Source organism: Tachypleus tridentatus, chromosome 7, assembly GCF_004210375.1.
Source record: "Tachypleus tridentatus isolate NWPU-2018 chromosome 7, ASM421037v1, whole genome shotgun sequence".
In the NCBI taxonomy this organism is placed as follows: domain Eukaryota; kingdom Metazoa; phylum Arthropoda; class Merostomata; order Xiphosura; family Limulidae; genus Tachypleus; species Tachypleus tridentatus.
The window spans coordinates 114,769,471-114,793,432 of record NC_134831.1 but is presented as its reverse complement, the minus strand read 5'-3'; the positions used below and the strand labels follow the sequence as shown (position 1 = coordinate 114,793,432).

At 32.6% G+C, this 23,962-nt stretch overlaps 2 protein-coding genes across 21 annotated transcripts in view; one reads left to right on the top strand and one right to left on the bottom strand.

Annotated features, from left to right (window-relative positions):
• Positions 1-5,876, top strand: part of LOC143257923 (uncharacterized) — a 54,179-nt gene extending 48,303 nt beyond the window's left edge. For 2 of the 4 annotated variants that reach the window (XM_076516986.1, XM_076516987.1), the window contains exon 4: positions 2,287-5,876. In XM_076516986.1, coding sequence (XP_076373101.1) covers positions 2,287-2,574 — 288 coding nt within the window. In that variant the 3' untranslated portion in view covers positions 2,575-5,876. The remainder of the gene's footprint in view (positions 1-2,286) is intronic. The other 2 variants (XR_013032020.1, XM_076516989.1) reach the window with 2 other exon arrangements.
• A 649-nt stretch (positions 5,877-6,525) lies between these two features.
• The window catches only part of LOC143257924 (zinc finger protein 438-like), a 32,842-nt gene continuing 15,405 nt past the window's right edge, over positions 6,526-23,962 (bottom strand). For 13 of the 17 annotated variants that reach the window (XR_013032022.1, XR_013032021.1, XR_013032023.1 and 10 more), the window contains one exon: positions 22,231-23,136. Coding sequence is in view for 9 of the 17 variants with exons in the window: in XM_076516993.1 (XP_076373108.1) it covers positions 22,820-23,136 (317 nt within the window). In the remaining 8 variants the exon portion in view is untranslated. Of the gene's footprint in view, positions 8,681-13,172; positions 21,576-22,230; positions 23,137-23,962 lie in introns of those variants that run through there. The other 4 variants (XR_013032027.1, XR_013032025.1, XR_013032026.1 and 1 more) reach the window with 4 other exon arrangements.

The following is a 23,962-nucleotide window of genomic DNA, read 5'->3' as shown; positions in this document are numbered from 1 at the left end:
CTGTCAGTCTTACTGTTAACACCCTTTACCAGACTTTCTATAGCTCCATTTGTCAGTCTTCACGTTTCTGATGTACACACTGGTGATTATAATGAAAATGGTTTCTTTGCTTTTGTTAAGGGATACCAATTGCATTATATATATGTAGTTCTTACATAAAGTACAAGATCTCTAGTATGGTGTATTTGCTCCCCCTCTAAGTACTTAAACATTTCTAGCAGAAGTTGGTTGTCATGTTGCATCTATGGTTCTTAGATGAGGGACAAGATAATAAGAACAGTATTTTTTATCTATATGCTATATTTTCTAGATTCTTTTTGTGGTTTTTGATTTCTTGAGAATGAGGAGAAAGCTGGTACATAAGCTACTATTTGGTGGAGATACCTGTTTGAAATTAAATGATACAGGAGGAATTTACAAAGGTTCAAAAATCATATTGTGAACTGTATCTGGAAGTTCTTAATGTAAATTTGTTTCAATTTAAAAATGTTTCATATGTGTCCATAGAAACGTACGAGATTATATTTGTATGTGTTATGCTAGAGGTAAAACATCTGAATGAAGATGAAATATAAAAAATGTCTCAAAGTAAAATGAACTCAAAACACCATTATAAGAGGCATAATAGTACTTCTTTGGTTTACTGACTCAAGCTTTGTTGATAAGTCTTGAAGTCTACAGCAGAGGGTATGGCCAATCAGTGAATGCATTAGGCCTCTACATCACAGATTTACAGTGTCACATCTGGTGATAAAGAAATCTCTTTGATTTTAACTTTAGGTTTCTAATATGTCTATGTTACAATACTTGGCATGCTAGTATTGTGTTTCCTGTTTGATTTCAACTTTAGGTTCCTAACATGTCTACATTACAACACTTGGCATATTAGTATTGTATTTCCTCCTCACTTTTAATTATCATACCTACTTAGTATTGTTTGGTGCATATTTTTACTAGTAATCTTGTAATACTTTGTGTCACTGGGTTGTACTCTAAACTATTTCAGCAAGTGTTTTAATAGTTTTAAGTTCCACTTTAGAAAACTTGATGTCATTAGAATTTTGTTTAGGTTTTACAGACCTCTTAAAACTGTTTAATACATTAGGAATATTTCTTTAATTTCATGCCAAGAACGTTGCAATAAAGTATAGTTTTATATACTGCATGATATTTCATAATATGCTTCATTATGAGCTGATTGTTATAAACACAAATGTCTCACACAGTGGTTCAGACAGTCCAAGAATACAACACTAGTTATATATCTTCTTTGTTTATAATGTGCTTACTTTACTATATCTGACACCAGTACAATCGTATCCTTCCTGTAGTTTGAGTTAATTGTATATTTATTACCTTCAGAGTATTTCCTGTATTAGGTTTTGGTTTCACCTATTTCTTTATTTACCATTCAGTATATATGATACAATGAGTTATTTTCTCCCTAACTATAATTTTTATGTAGTTTTTAATAGTGAATATGAATCATAGCTTAAATAGGCAATCGCCAGTTCAACGTTTGAGGTACAGTAGTAGCAAGTAAGACAAGGTGTCTTTGAAGTATAAGATTTTTAATTGAATTAATGATTTACATATCTTAAATTCTCATTGTTAGTACTACTACTACTAACTCACCCACCTATTCTTTGATAGATTGTTTAGGCAGAGTATTCATGATGAAACTTTGTAGAATGGATAACATCTGTCTGATGTGGAGACACAAGTGTAGAGGACAATGTTTTGAAGACAAAAGGCAGTATTCTTTCAAAACGTCATCCTCCCCACAACAGGCAGTTGTCATCCATTCTACAGTTTCATCAACACCCCCACTTTTTAATAAGTATTGTAAACTTTGTACTTTTTGTTTACATTTATTTTTAGAGAAGTGCACCAGTTGGTTCAACAGTATCCTGTACCGTCATTGATGTCAGATTTAAATCCTGATGAAGCTTATTCATGAAAGCTTGGAAGAAAATTTTCATTTTGTTATACATTTGATGAATTAGTCAGTTTTGATTTCGTTATGAATATTATAATGGTTGGTAGTATTGAATAAAGCATAAATGAAAGTTTTGAAATATTGTTGGAACAAGTTACCTTAATGAAACTGTGGATTATTATAAATATTTTAAAATTCAGAAGACTGTTGTTAGAGTGATTATCTTCATCTGTGCTTGTTCAAATGTTGGTGGTGGATGCTTGTGCTGTAATTATGTCTTTTAGCAGATAAAAGAAAGTAAATTTCTCACTCTTTTAAGTAACGTGCCTTGTGTTTTTTTGTTCCAGGTAAAAAACAATTTAAATGTGGTATTTGTCATGCTACTTTTGCATGTGCATCGGGTCTGTGGAAGCACCGGAAATTCATCCACGGAAACAGAACTGTTGTGTCATGCACTGTATGTGGCAGGTCCTATAATCACCCTGAAAGCCTGGCCAAGCATAAGAGAGAAGTACACAGGATTTTCCTTGGCAGAGCAACAGGAAGGAACAAGTTTTGTTCTCTGCAAGACAATATCTTTTAGAACTTTAGAAACAATTGACAGAAAAAGTCTTCATAATTCTCTATTTTTCTAGAAGTAGAAATTAATTTCTAGTGTTCTGTGAGTAAGTGCAAAGTATAAAGACAGAAAAAAAACTGTAAATAAATGGCCATAGAATTGAGATACCTGTTGTGTAGGTTTTAAAAGATACCTTTGCCTCAAACTTAAGAGAAAATCTTCTCAGCAAAATGCGTGTTTTAACTGATTTTAGCATATTTATTTTTACTAGCTGTATCCACTAGTGAAGGAGGCAAAAACTGTAAAACAGTGTCAGATAATGTTCCTTTTCTTCATTCGTTATTAAATTTCTAAAGATCTCATTAGATGTTAATTGTATAACCTCCTTTGGAAGGTACTAATTAATCAAGTATGTTAAATTCAAAGCCAAGTGGAAAAGTGTCCCATTTCATTGTTTTTTTATCCTTAATCTGGAGCAAAGATTCTAAACAAAAGATCCACAAACAGTGTTAGATAGCTTCTACTTACAATTACTGTTGATGATGAGTGTGTAGTAGTTAACTACATTTTTAAAAGTTCAGATAATGGAAACTTACAAAATTCAGTAAGAGCTGACATGTACAAACTGTATTCTCTTTGTATAATGGTTGTGGTCAAGATGCTGTGTGGTTTAAATAAAATTTATCACCTCCAGAGCCCTCAACTAAAGACAGAATCTAGTTTTAATAATTACTGATTATGTGAAGATCAATTATTTGTGTAATTTTTATTTTTCCTGAATGAATTAATAAAGTGTGTTAACATTCATTATGTGTGATGGTGTTTGTTTCTTTCATCTCTTTTAGTATATTAAATTTGCTTACAATTACTAATTTATTATTTTTATTATTAGAAATTGTTGGTGTTTTCTTGAGAGTTTAATTCAATCAGAAGTAACAAAATTCATAAACAAGTTTAGTTTCTTCCCACAGAATTTTACAGCTTAAGTTTGTAGTTGAATAACATTTTAAAATTTCTTTTGCAATAAAACAAGTATTGTTTTTTTAAAATATGCATATACAATATTTTTCTGTATTTTTGTAAGTTACACAGAAAGGACAATGAGTACTACATAATGACAGCTTGTGTTTTATTTGTAGGAGGAAGGACTGGACGTCTGAGGTTGGTTCCTATGAGAGGAAGGCCATCTAAACAGTCTCTAGGGAAAAGTACTGATCTCTCAGTTCGAAGTAATACTTATTGCCACTTCTGTCACCGAGGATTTTTTGATAGGTCCTCTTTCAGCAGGCACATGAAAACTCACCTTGTCGACAGAGAACTCTTTCGTTGTGATTTTTGTCAGAAACCGTTCACCTTCAAATGGAACCTCAAAGTCCACATGAGAAGAATTCACGAAGTTGTCACTTCAGAGAGTTGAGGCAGTCATAGGACTTGGGCTTTTTGTAATGGAACTACCAAGTAAACTTTGTATTAGTAAATTATTTTAGTGATTAATGTTATTGTTAAACCATTTCATTCTCATGGAAATATTTGTGGTCAGGTTGCCATGTGATAGTAGAGTTCAGAATACCATGAGCCATTTTAAAAACACAAGTTCAGTGTACTGTTTTTATATTAAGTAGCTTTAGACACATTTTCATATGATTACTAAATTATTCAAGAGCAGTGAACCAGTCTATAATGAACACTAAACATTATAGATGTATTTTTTATTAATACTGAGATCCAAGGTGCAGTTCTAACACTACTTAATAAAGCAACAGATGTCTTAAGTTCAATACACAGGTACCAAAGCCTTCAATGTGTTTTGTAAATGATATGCTGACTTTTACTTCGTTTCTAGATCCAAGGGCTAGCTGTTTCAGATCAGTACCAGTATGGGGAAGACCATCTAAACAGTCAGCTGTTTATTGTTATTTCTGTCACCAAGGGGTTTTCAACAAGTCTTCCTTTAAAAGACACGTGAAAACTCATCAGGTCCACTGACAAATGTTCAGCTCCCAATCTACATTAAATTATTTACTTGGAAAAGTGATCTATGAAAATATATCATGGGCGTTATATTGCCAAAGAGATGAAGCCACTGTTTCATAGTTCTCATCCTTCTAAATCTGGACATTTCACTGATTTGAATTTAAAGAAATAAAACATTAGTAGAATCATATTAGTACCGTGTGTATGAAAACTTTGGTAAATACACAGAAGCAGGTTCTATCTTGTTCAAATAAAAGTAAATATTACAGTACACAGTTTGCTATAGGGTAATTAGTCCAATTTCAACCTGAACATAAAATATTTGTTTCATATAACGTAGCCAACATTAAATTTCAGGACAAATTACAATACTTATAACCTGTAAATTATGCAACAAAAACCTTATGAAAGAAACTGTTTGTAACAATCAGCTATCATGTTTTTATACAGTTTTATCATGTTTATAAATTAATAAAAATCTACTTTTCAGCATATGACTTCAAATTAGGGCTGCGACTCGTGCCAGCACGTGGTAGACCAACAAAGCAGTCGATGAGATCTTACGATACAGGCGGAAACAGTGCCTACTGTTCATTCTGCAAGAGAGGCTTCTTCAACAGATACAACTACAGAAGGCACATGGAATCGCACCAAATAGCCAGACCTTTCTTTCAGTGTAAAATATGCTCCAAAATGTTCACTTTAAAAACTAACCTCAGGGCTCATGAAAGGAAAGTACATCAGTGTTGAACCACTATCTTTCCGTACAGTATTTCATTGAATAAATTCCTTCTCTAGTTTCTCGAACATTTTGATTATTACAACATGGTTGAAAGAAGAAAAAAAACAACAACCTTGTAATGCTTATCAATTATTGTTAAAGTCATGAATAAAAAAATCATCACCATTAACTTATTTATCTAACATTCTAAAACAACATGGTCATATTTTAATTGCCGTAACGCATAATGGTGTATAAAAGACATAATACTAGAAATAAACGACCTTATCACATCAAAATGTTTTCAGTTAACAGCTTTTTCAGGGACACTCACTAAAACACGAACAGAACTAAAGTTAGTTTAAATAGTAATACAATTCCTTGTATTAGGTCCTTTATTTCTAGCATTAGGATAAAATGTTCCAAGTTTTTTGTATGGCTTTATAAGAAACATTAATATATTCCAGAGTGGTAGTACTGAAATATAACTTTGTAATATAGTCAGTTATGTATAGTTGTTTAAACGAACAGATTTATGGATTATTATGTAACACCAAATGATTTTAACTATTTATAGAAGATATATATATTATTTTTTATTTACATCATCAATTTATAAAGATTACCAGTTCCTCTGTGACTTTTCTCTCCCTGTTAAATAAATCAGAAATACCATGATCTGCAAGTTGAGTTGTTTAAACTTATTTTACTTAAATCACTGTTTCATCATAACCAGTCTTTGCTGTACAAAGTGTGCACTTTGTACAGTTTTGGGTTTGGTTCATGTTTGTTAATAAGTTCCATGACAATTAATAGTTTTCAACTTTTAATTAAAAAAGAAATAGAATTTTTACAAATAACACTGGACACTAATAGCAAAACATCTTTTGTTCAGAAATATTGTTATACATATAATCACGTATGGTGTTTTTATAAACTTCGTAAGTTTTAATAATACCATCAGAAAATTTCACTGGACTCGTGTTCTGCTGCTGCACAACCAATTAAGTACTTCTTATGGTATTATTTTATATTGTATCAATGCAGCTTTTTTCCTTACTTGTAAAAAGTTCTCCTAGCAAAATTAATTTAAAAAGAAAATTTTCAAGTAGCATTACTTTCTCCTGCACAATGAATAGTGAAGTTTGAGGTCATTTTTCTCGCCAAATTCTTGTCCACAGCTCCTACACTTGTGGATTGTTCGATGCTGTCGAAGGTGATGAACGCTGAGGGACGTTCCTGAGCTGAAGGTTTTGTTACAGACAGGACACATATACCTTGTTCCTGTTGGGGTTACTACTGCTTGTTGGGCCCAGCTGAGGTAGTAGTTTCCTAGAATGGACAATAAATATAGATGTTGAATTCTGTGGTACATTTAGCAGTGGTCACTCGGGAAGTATCAACGATGGGAGAAAGAATACCGATAACAGAACATACAGTAGTCTAGTTTAATATGTACAATACTTTAAAACAAAGGCAGGATTGTGAGTTGGATAGATAAATGACTTCTAGCTCTGCAACAAAGACCTTATGGAATATTCCACACAATAAAGTGTTCACCACTGTTGAACTGATTTATGCACATAATCTGATATCAAAGTTACCCTAAACGTTAAGTGAAAGTTTATAATTCATCATAAATTTATTTTGTTTTGATCTGGAAATATAATACACCCAGTTTGTTTATTAAAGTGACAAGTGTAATATATTTTCAACAGGGAATACCTGAAACTTAAATTAATCTGATATATTTTATTCACAACACACAAACTATCCAATAAATAAGTTTGTTATATACTTAAAGTACATATACATATAAAAATAGAAGAGGAACTGAGTAATAAACACAGGTTGATCAGAATCGATCCTTGCAACGTATACGACTGTGTGTTTTTAGATCACTGTTTCTTTTGAAGATTTTACGACAGTGCTGGCACTCAAAGCTCCGGATAGACCTGTGGGAATACATATGGTGCTTTCGGACAGAGTCAGCTGAACGAAATGTTTTCATGCACTCTGGACACAGATACTTCAATCCATCTGAAGTTTCTACTGTCAGCTTGGACCACTGGTAACGGGGGTAACCTATTAGTTGTACAATGAAATGGATCTTTTTTATTATGAAAACTTCAGTATTTACAAGTGAAAATACATACTGTACACAGTATAAATCTGAAATAATACACGATATACTCATCAACCATTTCAAGATAATAATGAGCTGACAAACTGGTTGGTTTTTACTTGTATTAAATCCAAGAGCAAAAAAACTGGGATATATCATGTGATGAATGCTAGTTTTAAAGATGCACAAGAACTCCTTGTTCAGTAGATTTTATTCCAAGTTCCCCATCAAAAGTCAGTTTCAATACCAAGTGCTGCCAAACATTTGCTAGACATTAAGTTTACTGATTTGTCCTGTGAAAATACAAAAAATAGAAACTATGGATTATTAAAAGTGTAACATTTGTCACACGAAAATTTACTGTTAGGATTTTTGTTTGTAAAACACGAAACTTCATTTATATTTGTTTCACTGTTACTTTACATGAAAACAATGAATATTTCACTATAAATCCAATTACAGTATACAAAACAGTTAAAAGTATTCTAGGATGAACACTACCACTAATTCCATCAGAAGACCTGATGATGGCTGTCTGGCACCAACTCCTTATGTTTGAAAATATTATCCATTTCTTTATTTTTAATTATTTAATCAGTTTAAAAATGTAGGTCTGCTACCTGGTGTACACCCCTCATGCTTGAGCTTTGAATATAATCAGAGATGTATATGACTGTTACACTTTACCTTGTACTTATCACAAGAAATCTTCATCTATAAATGTATGATTTCCTGTTTTTAAACTAATAATAGCCTTTGATCTATACATTTAACCCTTTAAACCTGAGAAGACTGCTAGCTATTGGCCAAAATCCCAGTTTATCTATTTGACAACAATTATATCTCTGGCTGAAAGCTAATTATTCACAGAATTGTTAAAATTGAAGGTTTGGTGATAATTATTAGAAACCAATGAAAAATAATTCTGGCAGAATATGCAAACAATTATGGGTTTAAAAATAATATTATTTTGATTGTCTTCTGGTCAGGTGTAATTTTGTAGTACCAGATGATCACTGGTTTTATGAACCTTTTATCATTTAATTGTTGGTATTATGGTAACAAGTGATGGGAAAACAATGTAATTCAGTTGATAATGAAGAGGTTACAATGAACCTTTCTCTACAGTTTCTTAAGCCTTACAGAACAAACTGATTTTTGTTCTTTTTTGTACCAACGTTTAAAGCACAAATAACCTTACCTGAGTGTAATAGTAAGTACTGTGTATGTTACTATTCTTGTGAAATCCTTTCCATGTTCTAGACATTGGAAGAAACTATGATGTTGTTTGTTGCAATAAGGATCCTGGTAAAACGTGGCTGTGGTAATGGTTGTTGTTTTCAGATCTGGAGTAAAAACAACCTACAAATAAGTAAGCCTTGATTGCAGAGAAACCAGTCAAACAGTCATTTGTTGTGATCCAGTGATAGAAACTGTTGTTAACTATTTGGGTTTCTCATAACTAATTTACAAGATATATTAATACATAGGGGGGGATCTCGGATGGAGAATAGATCCAATGATAGAAACTTTATCATTACACGTTAGTTTGCTCCCCTAGTTACTCCACACTTTAAGTTCAGCAGACATTCACACATGTTGATTCACAAGAAAACTTTATATACATATCTTCAAACATAAATTACATAATTTCTAAGGTGAAACAAAGAACATTTCTGTATTCAAGTAGTGGTATGCATTCAATATTTAATTTGAGGTGACTGTAAGAAACAATAGCTGTTGAATAAAACTTTCAACAAGATAACATTTCCAAGGCTTTAATGTTTAATGTTACTTAAAATGTTTGATTACACTCTACAGTGGTGAATGGAATAAACTGTCAAATATCTTGATATTAGAAAAGTTTTGATACAATTGAACATCCTCTTCAATCTTGTCTTCTAGCAGGAAAACTAGTCAACAATGTCTGTGTGACCAGAGGATACAAGAGGTAAAGTTGTTTAACTGAAAGTCACCTCAGGGAGTGTTCAAATTATGCCAGCTTTTGGTTAAGCAATTTCTGAAGGTGATTCTCTTTGATTATGATTATGGAAAATAGTTTCTGGGATATTTTAATATTCAGAAAAAATCAATACATTTGTGTTTGTTTCATTTCATATCACAATAAGCATGTGTAAATGTACTACTTTTATAAATATAAAATCACAACCTATATCTCTAGAAGGTAACTTTATTAGCTCAGTATTTCTATTACGGCTTCATCAGGAGCCATTGATATCCTACAAGTTTACTTATCCAGTTAATTTTAACTTGGAACACTGGTACATGTTTAAAAGGTCTTATTAAAATATCAAAGGTTCGTGAATTTATATTGTTAAAACAAATTAAACCAACGTATTATTTTGTTCTTAAAGTTCCATTTGACAATGTTTGAACACCATTTTCTAAGAAGACAAAGAAACAAACCAGGGTTAATATCAACTACAGCACTGAAGGAAGAATAACTTTAGATCAAATACAAATATTGGAACGTTGACAAAAACTACTTAAAACATCAACTGGAGATAAAAAAAATCAGGACATTTATATCATGCCAATCTTGTAAAAAAAAAAGTTATATGGATGAAACCAGAAAACGTGCAAACATGATTCTGAACATAAACATGGAAACACAACAACATTTTATTTTGTATGAGAGAAGCTGGCCATTACAATGATTAGACATCAACAAGTCTACATAAAACTGGTAAGTATTGAAAAAGAAGCATCACTGAATAGTGTTCATCAGAAAGCTGATCTGACTTCACCACTTCTCTAGTAGAACAGCTTTCTAACCTCCTTAAAGGAATTCAGAGATCAGGGTCACTAAAGGGTTGTTGAAAAAGAAGCATCACTGAATAGGTTTCATCAGAAAGCTGATCTGACTTCACCACTTCTCAAGTAGAACAGCTTTCTAACCTCCTTAAAGGAATTCAGAGATCAGGGTCACTAAAGGGTTGTTGAAAAAGAAGCATCACTGAATAGTGTTCATCAGAAAGCTGATCTGACTTCACCACTTCTCAAGTAGAACAGCTTTCTAACCTCCTTAAAGGAATTCAGAGATCAGGGTCACTAAAGGGTTGTTGAAAAAGAAGCATCACTGAATAGTGTTCATCAGAAAGCTGATCTGACTTCACCACTTCTCAAGTAGAACAGCTTTCTAACCTCCTTAAAGGAATTCAGAGATCAGGGTCACTAAAGGGTTGTTGAAAAAGAAGCATCACTGAATAGGTTTCATCAGAAAGCTGATCTGACTTCACCACTTCTCAAGTAGAACAGCTTTCTAACCTCCTTAAAGGAATTCAGAGATCAGGGTCACTAAAGGGTTGTTGAAAAAGAAGCATCACTGAATAGGTTTCATCAGAAAGCTGATCTGACTTCACCACTTCTCAAGTAGAACAGCTTTCTAACCTCCTTAAAGGAATTCAGAGATCAGGGTCACTAAAGGGTTGTTGAAAAAGAAGCATCACTGAATAGTGTTCATCAGAAAGCTGATCTGACTTCACCACTTCTCAAGTAGAACAGCTTTCTAACCTCCTTAAAGGAATTCAGAGATCAGGGTCACTAAAGGGTTGTTGAAAAAGAAGCATCACTGAATAGGTTTCATCAGAAAGCTGATCTGACTTCACCACTTCTCAAGTAGAACAGCTTTCTAACCTCCTTAAAGGAATTCAGAGATCAGGGTCACTAAAGGGTTGTTGAAAAAGAAGCATCACTGAATAGTGTTCATCAGAAAGCTGATCTGACTTCACCACTTCTCAAGTAGAACAGCTTTCTAACCTCCTTAAAGGAATTCAGAGATCAGGGTCACTAAAGGGTTGTTGAAAAAGAAGCATCACTGAATAGTGTTCATCAGAAAGCTGATCTAACTTCACCACTTCTCAAGTAGAACAGCTTTCTAACCTCCTTAAAGGAATTCAGAGATCAGGGTCACTAAAGGGTTGTTGAAAAAGAAGCATCACTGAATAGTGTTCATCAGAAAGCTGATCTGACTTCACCACTTCTCAAGTAGAACAGCTTTCTAACCTCCTTAAAGGAATTCAGAGATCAGGGTCACTAAAGGGTTGTTGAAAAAGAAGCATCACTGAATAGTGTTCATCAGAAAGCTGATCTGACTTCACCACTTCTCAAGTAGAACAGCTTTCTAACCTCCTTAAAGGAATTCAGAGATCAGGGTCACTAAAGGGTTGTTGAAAAAGAAGCATCACTGAATAGTGTTCATCAGAAAGCTGATCTGACTTCACCACTTCTCAAGTAGAACAGCTTTCTAACCTCCTTAAAGGAATTCAGAGATCAGGGTCACTAAAGGGTTGTTGAAAAAGAAGCATCACTGAATAGTGTTCATCAGAAAGCTGATCTGACTTCACCACTTCTCAAGTAGAACAGCTTTCTAACCTCCTTAAAGGAATTCAGAGATCAGGGTCACTAAAGGGTTGTTGAAAAAGAAGCATCACTGAATAGGTTTCATCAGAAAGCTGATCTGACTTCACCACTTCTCAAGTAGAACAGCTTTCTAACCTCCTTAAAGGAATTCAGAGATCAGGGTCACTAAAGGGTTGTTGAAAAAGAAGCATCACTGAATAGGTTTCATCAGAAAGCTGATCTAACTTCACCACTTCTCAAGTAGAACAGCTTTCTAACCTCCTTAAAGGAATTCAGAGATCAGGGTCACTAAAGGGTTGTTGAAAAAGAAGCATCACTGAATAGGTGTTCATCAGAAAGCTGATCTGACTTCACCACTTCTCAAGTAGAACAGCTTTCTAACCTCCTTAAAGGAATTCAGAGATCAGGGTCACTAAAGGGTTGTTGAAAAAGAAGCATCACTGAATAGGTTTCATCAGAAAGCTGATCTGACTTCACCACTTCTCAAGTAGAACAGCTTTCTAACCTCCTTAAAGGAATTCAGAGATCAGGGTCACTAAAGGGTTGTTGAAAAAGAAGCATCACTGAATAGTGTTCATCAGAAAGCTGATCTGACTTCACCACTTCTCAAGTAGAACAGCTTTCTAACCTCCTTAAAGGAATTCAGAGATCAGGGTCACTAAAGGGTTGTTGAAAAAGAAGCATCACTGAATAGTGTTCATCAGAAAGCTGATCTGACTTCACCACTTCTCAAGTAGAACAGCTTTCTAACCTCCTTAAAGGAATTCAGAGATCAGGGTCACTAAAGGGTTGTTGAAAAAGAAGCATCACTGAATAGTGTTCATCAGAAAGCTGATCTGACTTCACCACTTCTCAAGTAGAACAGCTTTCTAACCTCCTTAAAGGAATTCAGAGATCAGGGTCACTAAAGGGTTGTTGAAAAAGAAGCATCACTGAATAGTGTTCATCAGAAAGCTGATCTGACTTCACCACTTCTCAAGTAGAACAGCTTTCTAACCTCCTTAAAGGAATTCAGAGATCAGGGTCACTAAAGGGTTGTTGAAAAAGAAGCATCACTGAATAGTGTTCATCAGAAAGCTGATCTGACTTCACCACTTCTCAAGTAGAACAGCTTTCTAACCTCCTTAAAGGAATTCAGAGATCAGGGTCACTAAAGGGTTGTTGAAAAAGAAGCATCACTGAATAGTGTTCATCAGAAAGCTGATCTAACTTCACCACTTCTCAAGTAGAACAGCTTTCTAACCTCCTTAAAGGAATTCAGAGATCAGGGTCACTAAAGGGTTGTTGGTCAGTTTTACAGCCAGAATGCAATGTGACAATGAAGAGGGTACATAAATGTGTCAAAACTATCAACAGTTCTTTCAGTTACCAGAAGATTTTCATCGAACATTGTTATTTTATTACAACAGAATATTACACTGCTGGTTAAGTTAGACAACTGCTCCAATTAACATCATGAAAATATACTTACTTTAACAGTTTGATGATCATGTTAACTGACATAAGGGTTTGCCTATCTATTTTGTCTCACTAAAACTACAAGCACATCCAAGAAACTGACTGTGTCATGTTAACACATCTACCAAAAGACGTTTCTAGTCCTGTTTCTCCAAGCCCGTTCCCCTGGCTGTGGTTTCGCTAGACAGTAGATAGGGACAGTGGGAATCTCGTTAAACCATTCATTAATGGATTTAACTGGCAATTTCATTTAAATACAAATTTATTAGCCTAATATTAATAACCTTTCAAGTTGCTGTGGGGCCTATTAGGCCCCACTTTTCGTAGGAGTGTTAATAAGCACAATAATTGTTTCAGTTGCTTTCCTTGCAGATCCAGAAATATTAATAAACTAAGTTAGTAACTGGTTGATTCACAAAATAAAATATATTTCTGAAGAATACTAATGAAGAAAAATGTAAGTAGATGTGCCATAGCAACAAATGTTAAAATTGTAAGTAGATATGCCATAGCAACAAATGTTAAAATTGTAAGCAGATGTGCCATAGCAACAAATGTTAAAAATGTAAGCAGATGTGCCACAGCAACAAATGTTAAAAATGTAAGTAGATGTGCCATAGCAACAAATGTTAAAATTGTAAGCAGATGTGCCAGCAACAAATGTTAAAAATGTAAGTAGATGTGTCATAGCAACAAATGTTAAAAATGTTACTGTGTGCCATAGCAACAAATGTTAAAAATGTTACTGTGTAGAAAAAGAAAAATTACTTTGCTGAGTTAAATGGAAGGAAGAGTTGGAAGTAATTTTTCCACTGAATTATTAGTTTAAAATATATTACAAAATAACGTGTTTTTTTCTTAATTCACAAAATTTATTTTTAGTATGCTTTTAGGGTTAACAGATATAAAATATTAATGGATGTCATCATTGCAGTTCTTAAAATAATGCTTACATTATAAATATTTTAATACACCTAAGAAAATAACACAATGTAAACCAATGGATCTAATTTTTCTTTGCCCACAGGCCACTTCACAACAGGGCTAAAGACTCCACTGACCACCTACCAATCCTGCCCTACCTGCTTTCACTTACCACTGTGGTGTTGCACATCAAAGATTTGCATTTTGTACTTGCCTGCAGACCATGAGTGGTTCACAGACCACATTTTGAGAACTGGTAAAAACTATGAAATATTGAGAAAAAAAAAATATATAAACACAGTTCCAGTGTAAATACAACCAAAACACTTTATACTGCACATACTGATTAATAAGTAAGTTAGCAGCTATCCTTCATTCTCTAATATATATGACAAAATAGGTCAGTTTCATAGGAAATATGTTACATTTATTATTATATAAACCAGCAATGCTTCCAACACTTCGCATAGTAAACTACAATATATTTTAACACCTACAGTTAAATACAACTTTCAACCAATTTACAATTAGAAAAATACAGGTATCAATAATGTATTTCATAGATAAATATTTTTCTGTTACATGACATGCTGTGTACCACAACCCAACATTGTTACTTTTATATCCTTACTTACCAAGTTTTGCATACAGTTTCATTTAAAACTACAAGCTGCAGAAACTCCTGAACGAAATTATGTAGTTAAATTAAGAGCTGAATAAAACCGTAAACAATCAATGTTTACAACAAGTACAATTATGAGGAAACCTTGTCCTTAAAAAACAATACAAAGAAAAAATATTGTTATCAAACAATCAGATATTTAACCAATAATAAACTTTTAATTGAAAACTAGAAAATAAAAACGTTACTGATTACTTAATTCCACATACACTAAACCACATGAAGTATTTGTTCGGTCACCTTGTATATGGCATGAAAAATATATACAAGTTTACGTGCAGTTGTTATGGGAAGAACAACTGTTTTGTTTTATACAACAATCCTTTCTTTCCTGAATCAAAATTTATTTATTCAAAATAACATTAGATGTACAAAACTCTGCATTAAACATTTAAGAAAATTTCTCCCCACGTAAATTTAAGAAAAAAAGCTTCCATTTGTGTTTATACATCCTATATTAGCACACTGAATTACATACACACATGTATCTTATGCACAAGAGTTGTTAAGTTTATACATCCTATATTAGCACACTGAATTACATACACACATGTATCTTATGCACAAGAGTTGTTAAGTTTATACATCCTATATTAGCACACTGAATTACATACACACATGTATCTTATGCACAAGAGTTGTTAAGCAGTCAAATTTTATACATATATATAAAACAAACTGTTTAATTATGTAGCTTTTAACAAAGTAAGGAAAACTAAGTTGAAGGTTTTAAGTGCTTTAGTCCAACTTACTATACATTAAGGTTGATTTTAGTCGAGACATGCACAAACCATAGAAAAACAGCAAATGAATTATATACATACATATATAAACTTGTATATATATTGTTTATGGTAAAATTGTAACAGAAAATACTGCAGTTGTGTCATCTTACAATTAACATGCAACTTCCTATGTAATGAATACAGAATTTTAAAATTCAAGTATAAAAAGTATTCATTGTTAATATTGCATTTTATAAATCACAGAAATAAGATGACAGTTTCAGTATCTCTTTCTTTACATGAATCACAGAAATCAGATGACAGTTTCAGTATCTCTTTCTTTACATGAATCACAGAAATCAGATGACAGTTTCAGTATCTCTTTCTTTACATGAATCACAGAAATCAGATGACAGTTTCAGTATCTCTTTCTTTACATGAATCACAGAAATCAGATGACAGTTTCAGTATCTCTTTCTTTATATGAATCACAGAAATCAGATGACAGTTTTAGTATCTCTTTCTTTACATGAATCACAGAAATCAGATGACAGTTTTAGTATCTCTTTCTTTACATGAATCACAGAAATCAGATGACAGTTTTAGTATCTCTTTCTTTACATGAATCACAGAAATCAGATGACAGTTTTAGTATCTCTTTCTTTACATGAATCACAGAAATCAGATGACAGTTTTGGTATCTCTTTCTTTACATGAACTATTTCCTATCTTCAACAATGCTAAGTTGTTTACCCTACACTATGAATTTTGAAAAACAAAACAATTACAGTTTGAATGTTTGATATGGTGCATCAGAGAAACACAAACACTAAACATGGAAGTCCACTTTTCAAAACTTTTAAGGACCAGCATTTATATACAGATTAATTGCAAGTCCTGCAATATTATCTCTGAATTCAGTAAAAATGGAAGAAAATAATAGTCTGAAAGTAACAAAAGCAATAAAGAAACTAATTACAAAAACCATGATAACAAAACATGAACAGTGATAACCAAAAATAATCTAGGTATGAATCATACACTACATCTGTTTCAGAACCAATGCCTGTTGTTTTTAACAAAATGTACAGGTTAATGCTAATAGGCAGACATTAATTCTAGATTCTTGAACAAAATAAATGTGTGTTAGTCCAATGCCAAAAAGTAATGTTACATGAACTGATATGTCCTCCAAGTGTTAGTAATTCAATAAAACCTTAACAAAATAATTTTCCTCTAATAACAAAACCTGTTCACACATGCTTCTTTGAAAACTTTCACAGTAACATTTTTCTTTTACAAGCATTCTCATGTTCCTTAAGATGCTGTCTTCATTTGAACTCCCACAGTGAGGACAAACGTGCTTAATGTCTTGGTGCATGAAGAAGTAATGTGTACGAGCAGATTCTCTGTTCCTGAACACTTTGGAACATATTGGGCAAAGATAACGTTCACCCTCTGGGGTTGAAATAGCATAGGATCTCCAATCGATAGATTTTACACCTAAAATACAGAAATAATCATTCTTGGTAAACAGTTTCAATCCAGCAGTCTAATTTTCTGGAGTGTTTTAAAATAACTACTGTATGCTGTTATAATTGCACAATAAGAAGTAACTTTTCAGGTGACAGGAATGTCATATTCAAGTTTTCTGTACCTACAACTAAAACAAAGACCTACACTAATGTGAACTTCACAACAGTAATATGAATAATGACATAATACTCCTTATAATAACAATGCATAAGAAACACAACTAGAGTTCATTCATCCTGGATTTATTGACAAGAAAATACTTTCACATGCTATTTGAGGTGTAGTGTGTGTAAAGGTCACCTGTGAATAACCTAATTTAAGTTGAAGAGTATGTAAAGGTCACCTGTGAATAACGTAACTTACTGCATGGAGTATGTAGAGGTAACTTATAAATGACCTGTAAAATATCATATTGAATATCAAAAATAAATTTTAAGCATTCTAAAATTGATGAAAATACAATAAACAAATCATTTTAAATAAGCTTGCATTATCAAAACAAGAATTTGCTTACACCCTAAAACAAGAAGTGACCTGGGAAACAAGGATTTGCTTACACTCTAAACAAAAAAGTGACCTGGGAAACAAGGATTTGCTTACACTCTAAACAAAAAAGTGACCTGGGAAACAAGGATTTGCTTACACTCTAAACAAAGAAGTGACCTGGGAAACAAGGGTTTGCTTACACTCTAAACAAAGAAGTGACCTGGGAAACAAGGATTTGCTTACACTCTCTGGAAGGTTAGCAAAAGAAACTTAACCTTGAACCTTTAAACATTGAATGAGACAAATACAGATGTGGTTGGTGGTACGTACTTTCCTCAGTAATGATACTGAATTTAAAAATGTGACCAGCAGGAACACAGAGTGGTTAAAAATATAGTCTTTTGCCTCAGGACTATGTCTGAACCTGACTAGTAGGCAATCGAAGGATTTTTAATAATTCAGCGTACATGACTTCCGATGTGTCTTGAAGTCTGCACTTCTGGTGTACGCTTTCCCACATCTCATACACTGAAATTTCCTTTCAGCCCGATGTTGATATAAGTGGTGATTGCGAAGAGAATGCGTGGAACAAAATGTGCCACAACAAACTGGACACATGTATCGTTTTCCAAGCCCTGTAGTGACTGCCATTTTCTCCCAACAAATTCTTTTTCTTCCTAGAAAGACAACAAATATTTTATATTCCATCACATTATTACAGATATTATAATGCATCTGTAAGAAACGTATGTAAGTTTTATATAAAAGACATTCATTACTAGCAACACAATGAACAGTTTTATACAAAACATTCATTATTAGGAACACAATGAACTATTTTAAACAAAACATTCATTATTAGGAACACAATGAACAGGGTTATACAAAACATTCATTATTAGCAACACGAACAGTTTTATACAAAACATTCATTATTAGCAACACAATGAACAGGGTTATACAAAACATTCATTATTAGGAACACAATGAACAAGGTTATACAAAACATTCATTATTAGCAACATACACAGTGAACAGTTTTATACAAAACATTCATTATTAGGAACACAATGAACAGTTTTATACAAAACATTCATTATTAGGAACACAATGAACAGTTTTATACAAAACATTCATTATTAGGAACACAATGAACAGGGTTATACAAAACATTCATTATTAGGAACACAATGAACAGGGTTATACAAAACATTCATTATTAGGAACACAATGAACAGTTTTATACAAAACATTCATTATTAGCAACACAATGAACAGGGTTATACAAAACATTCATTATTAGGAACACAATGAACAAGGTTATACAAAACATTCATTATTAGCAACATACACAGTGAACAGTTTTATACAAAACATTTGTTACTAGACATCCCATTACCACACATAAAGAACATGTTTCTATAAAGCCCTATTAAGAACAACACTCACACATGAAAAACTGTTTCTATAACACATCCATTGCTAGCTACACATTATCATTCTAGATGTACAAGTTTCTACAAGAAGGTCATCACTAGAGGTAAAACATCCTATAATGTCTTCTGTTCATATTGAAAAACCTACTTCTTGCTTACTTGCAGGTATTGTTTAAACTTCATTCTATATGCATTTATGTAATAAAACTGAAAATCTAGTCACATTTCAAAGGACAACAGAATACAGTTTTTCATAAAAAAGTGTTGGTTAACTATGAATTTGAAGCCAGTTTTAAAAATGCAGTGGTTAATCTTTATGTTTTATGCATCCATGCATCAAGGAACACATCTTGTTTAAGACAGAATTAAAACTATTTAAAAAATAAAATATTCTCATATTAAGACAAAAAGTGTACACAAGTTACAAAATTATGAATGGGAAATATGGTAAAAAGAAACAATTGTAAATATATATCTGTACAAATAATGTTGATTAATGCTATGTATAAAAATATATTTCATTCCTTGGCATATTATATTAAATTGATGTAAATCGTTGGCATGAAATATGAAGCTAACATGAAATATTGGGCATGAGATACTGACATAAAATCTTTGGTACAGAATGTTAAACTGACATGAAAATGTTAAGTTACAAGGAAATCCTTGAAATGTAATATGATCACAGTAAATCCTTCACATAACATATTAAACAGACATGAAATCCTTGGTATGAAATATTAAGCTCACACCAAGTTGTAGGTGCACACGAGGTCCTTGGTATGAAATATTAAGATAACAGTAAATCTTAAAGAAAATTGGACAGATACAAACTGATGATTTACTGAAAATACACCTAGTTTAAACAGCCTATATTAGCAAGAATAGCTCAGGACTGAGGTTTTTGTCACATTCTAATCGTTACAGCTATGATGACAACTACGCTTGTCAAATCCTAACAGTTTTTCCCCTTATCACAAGTGTTGAAACACTAATTTGATTTTGTGCTATTTTTCTGATTCTTGCACTTGGTCCATCTTTATCAGTTGGTTTATACTTCTTACAGTTGTTGTATATTCTAGTTCACAAGAGGTGTCGATCTACATTGATAAGTCATTACAATTGTAGGGACTTTCATCAGCAACGGGTGTATTATGTAGTTTTGTGTCCGTCTTTTGTTCACTGATTTTTTTTAGTCTGGCTCTGGAAGTTCTTACACATTGTTGGCTTTATATGAACAAATTACAATGAACTTGAGTCTGTCCTTTGATTGGATGACATTTGTTCTTTATTGTAAATTCTAACTTGAATTGAGTTGTAGGGTAACAGTTGGTGTAGGTCTTTCTCAAGTGCCAAGTCTCTGAGAATAATTCCTGTTAATTTGGTTAGATCATTATTCCTACATAAAGAGGGAAGTTTTACACCAAATACAATTGATAAAGAGCATTATAATTCCCTTACCAGATAGAATAAATCAGTATTTTCCTAAACAACAAGCTTATCTGTATCTGGAACTCACAGAACAAACTAAACTATCAACAGATTTTATTTTAGAACATTCTGTCCTTGGCACTGTATTTATTTTTTAGTGAAAAGATCCTACACACAGACAAAAGACCAATAGTCCTTCATATTCTCCTGTGACGAATTTAAACAAAGTTTCCAGTCTTATATTTTATCACTAATGCTATGTTAAGTACACAAATAAAATAGTCTTTATGAACAAACAGAAATAGATTAAAGTTCTGCCTTTTTATCTTCTCTAAAAATACTTAAAAACTCCACAGGTTCGGTAGCTTATAATAGTTTGTTTGCTCTCATTTGATAAGACAGCTTACAAGGTGCTCCAGTAAGAAGCTGTGGTAGAACCATTCCATTTAAAATAGTTTGTGATGTTTAGCTAAACGAGTTGAGTAAGAAATATTAAAATTTAAAAGCAGTGCAGCAGATAGTAATTTACCAGAATTATCTTGTTCCCTGTTAGAGAACTTTAATAATCATGATAAGTAGTATGTGACTAGCGCTCTATTCAGGGTCTAATAAACATCCATCAAATCCTCTTATAAAAATATATTAAAGTTTTTAATGATACAAAGGTAAAAGATGCACTGATTTAAAATCTCTCATAAAACAAGGAAAAACTATGAGCTGTTACATAAAAACAACATTTATTTCAAAGAACTACATTTCACACACCACAGTGAACCAGTTTAAGTCATAAAGATATATTTATTGGTGATTCCACTTGGATGTAGTAGAAAAGCTGATGCTTATATAGATAGAAAAAGTTTTATACAAAAATTGCAGCAATTAAGCCTTATGAGAATGGTGGGTAATCAGATGTTTTCTCCAAGCTGTCTCCTGCATGAAGGCCTTGTTACAGACTTGACAACGGAAACTGGATTCGTGACTAGTTCTTCTGTGGTTGTACAAGACTGTGATGTGTGTGAAAACAGCATGGCAGATGTCACATTCGTAGGTTTTCCCACTGTGAAGTTCCATGTGTCTTCTCAACGTTTGGTTATTGAAGAATTCTCGCTGACACAAAGGACATTTTGGTTTTTTCTTCTTGTCCTGCTTTGTGTGAGCAACGTTCCTCATAACTGTAGTGTAGGAGGAAGGATATCCTGCAGCACGTAAGGATTACATTACTAAGTTTTGAGTTTCTAAACAAATTAAATATGAATATAAGTAAATATTAAACCAGTGTGTTTGATTAAAACCTGATATGACTGAAAAAAAAAAATGGTCAGTGGTGTTTCTACACCAGTTATCTGTGACAAACTCTCACACACCCAATCATTACAGTTGTCCATAAAGGAAGAACAGTGAACTCATGTAAAGTTTTATTTATGCTAACATGACATGTTGTATTAACCTTAGTTTTACTTACTGGGTTGTCATTAGCATCAATAAATTTTGTGATTGCCGAATAAATAGAAGGTATAAATTCTAATGGTGTACGTGCATGTCAGAGTCACGATGTGTTTTTGTAACATAACACTTTTAACAGGAAATTTAACTTTTCTCAATAGGTTCATTATAATCCCTCGTTTCATGCCAAAATGAACTCCTTTTTGAATCTTTCTAGTGTAGTTGATATCCATTTTAAATCCCCCCACATTTACTTGTAATAACTACAGCAAAAATCAGAAGAGTAGTTCACAAATTAAAATAATCCACAGCTGTTTACAGCATGGATTTCATCATCTGATGTGAGAATGTATAATTCTTTACAACAAACTGTGTGCATTACTACAATACAAAAAAAATTTGATGCAATTTTCTTTAATCACTTTATTGGAATAGCTTCCTCAACAACTTACACAGTAATTCTAATGATCAAAATATCTACCAATATTTACCGAAGAAATCTTTTTTACAAAAAGAAAAGATATTTTCTTTCAAAGGTACAGTTGTATCAAACTTTGCAAAATTATGAGAATAAAAGCAATATATCCATAAAATAACCTCCTCAAATGTATAATGTACATCATTCATTAATACAGCAAGATAGGAATATTATAAGTTATATTTAACAAACTTCCAAATCAAAAACACCTTTTATGAGAGTAAGTTTCTCTTAACAAAACAAAGTATTGTAATGCTATAGTTTTATTGGTAAGGTGCAAATATAATGAACATCTTTCACATATACTTATATAAAGTTAGTTCCTTCTCACGTGTGATTGGTTCCTACAAACACTCAACCTAACGTGTTTTAAAATTGGTGCATCATGATTCTTAAAGTGTATCAATTTATACAGAACAAAAGAATAAGTTAACTTAAAAAAACACCTACAAATATTCATTAAAGATTAGAATTAAACTCAGAGTAAACATACATCTAATTAGTTTATAAAAAAAAATCTTAGTACAGACTATGGTTATTCTTCAAATGTGATGTCAGAGACAAACTATAGACAAATGTTTTCTGACACAAAGGGCACTGAAACACGGGTGCTCCTCCGTGTTGTTTCCGATGTCTATATAATCCTGCCGCATAGAGAAACGTTTTAGAACACACATCACATTGAAACGTCTGTCTTCGGCGATTGTGTCGATCCATGTGCCTTTTCAGAACCTGTCTGTCATAGAAGTCTTGGTGGCAAATGGGACAATAAGGCCTTGTGCCACCACTCCGTGAAGAGCGGTAGCCAAATTTCTTGGATTCTCTAAATGAAGAACCTAAAAGAGCATGTGAAAGATTATTCATTACAAAATTTCAACATTACTTGATACATCATAACATATTTGATATATCTCAAGCAGAAAATGCATCCTAGAAACATCAATAAAAAATACCCTCTTTGGGACCACACCAATAACGAGTAGTAGTCGCAAACACAATATTTGAAAAATCTTATATTAACATGACAATGACACTAAAAAGTGACTGGTTTCAACGTAAGCACTTATGAAGAAGAGTATACAAGTGACATTACTCTCATGCATACTCTTGTAGCTCTATGTAAACCACTAGATGAAGATGGTAAGCTGTGGTTATAAATCAGTAATAAATCTAGGTTTATATACATGCACAAAATACATATACATGAAGAATTGTCCTAAATCATAAAACAATCTACAAATCTGTTTTTGGTCATGTGTTAAGAAATAAATGCTTTTCTCCAATGTCCTATAATACACAATGATAAAAAAAAAATTGTTAAAATGACCCTCCTAGATCACAATAACCTAAAACAAATGCAAGTACACAAACTGGTTATTGTGTATAATATTAACAATACTGCGAAATGAACCAGTTAACATATATGAAAAGAAACACAACACACCATGAAAGATACAGTGAAATAAAACAATTAGTAAAGAAACAAAACCATATAAAAGTACATTTCCATACTAATTACAAGTTAATATGAAAGTGACACAAATCAAGTGTTTGGATTCAGTCAGAGCTCAACTGAAATGGTGAGATTTTTACTATACTGGTCCAAGGAATGATTCTACATACATTTGTACTTGTAAATATTGTTTTCAAGTTAGACTTGTG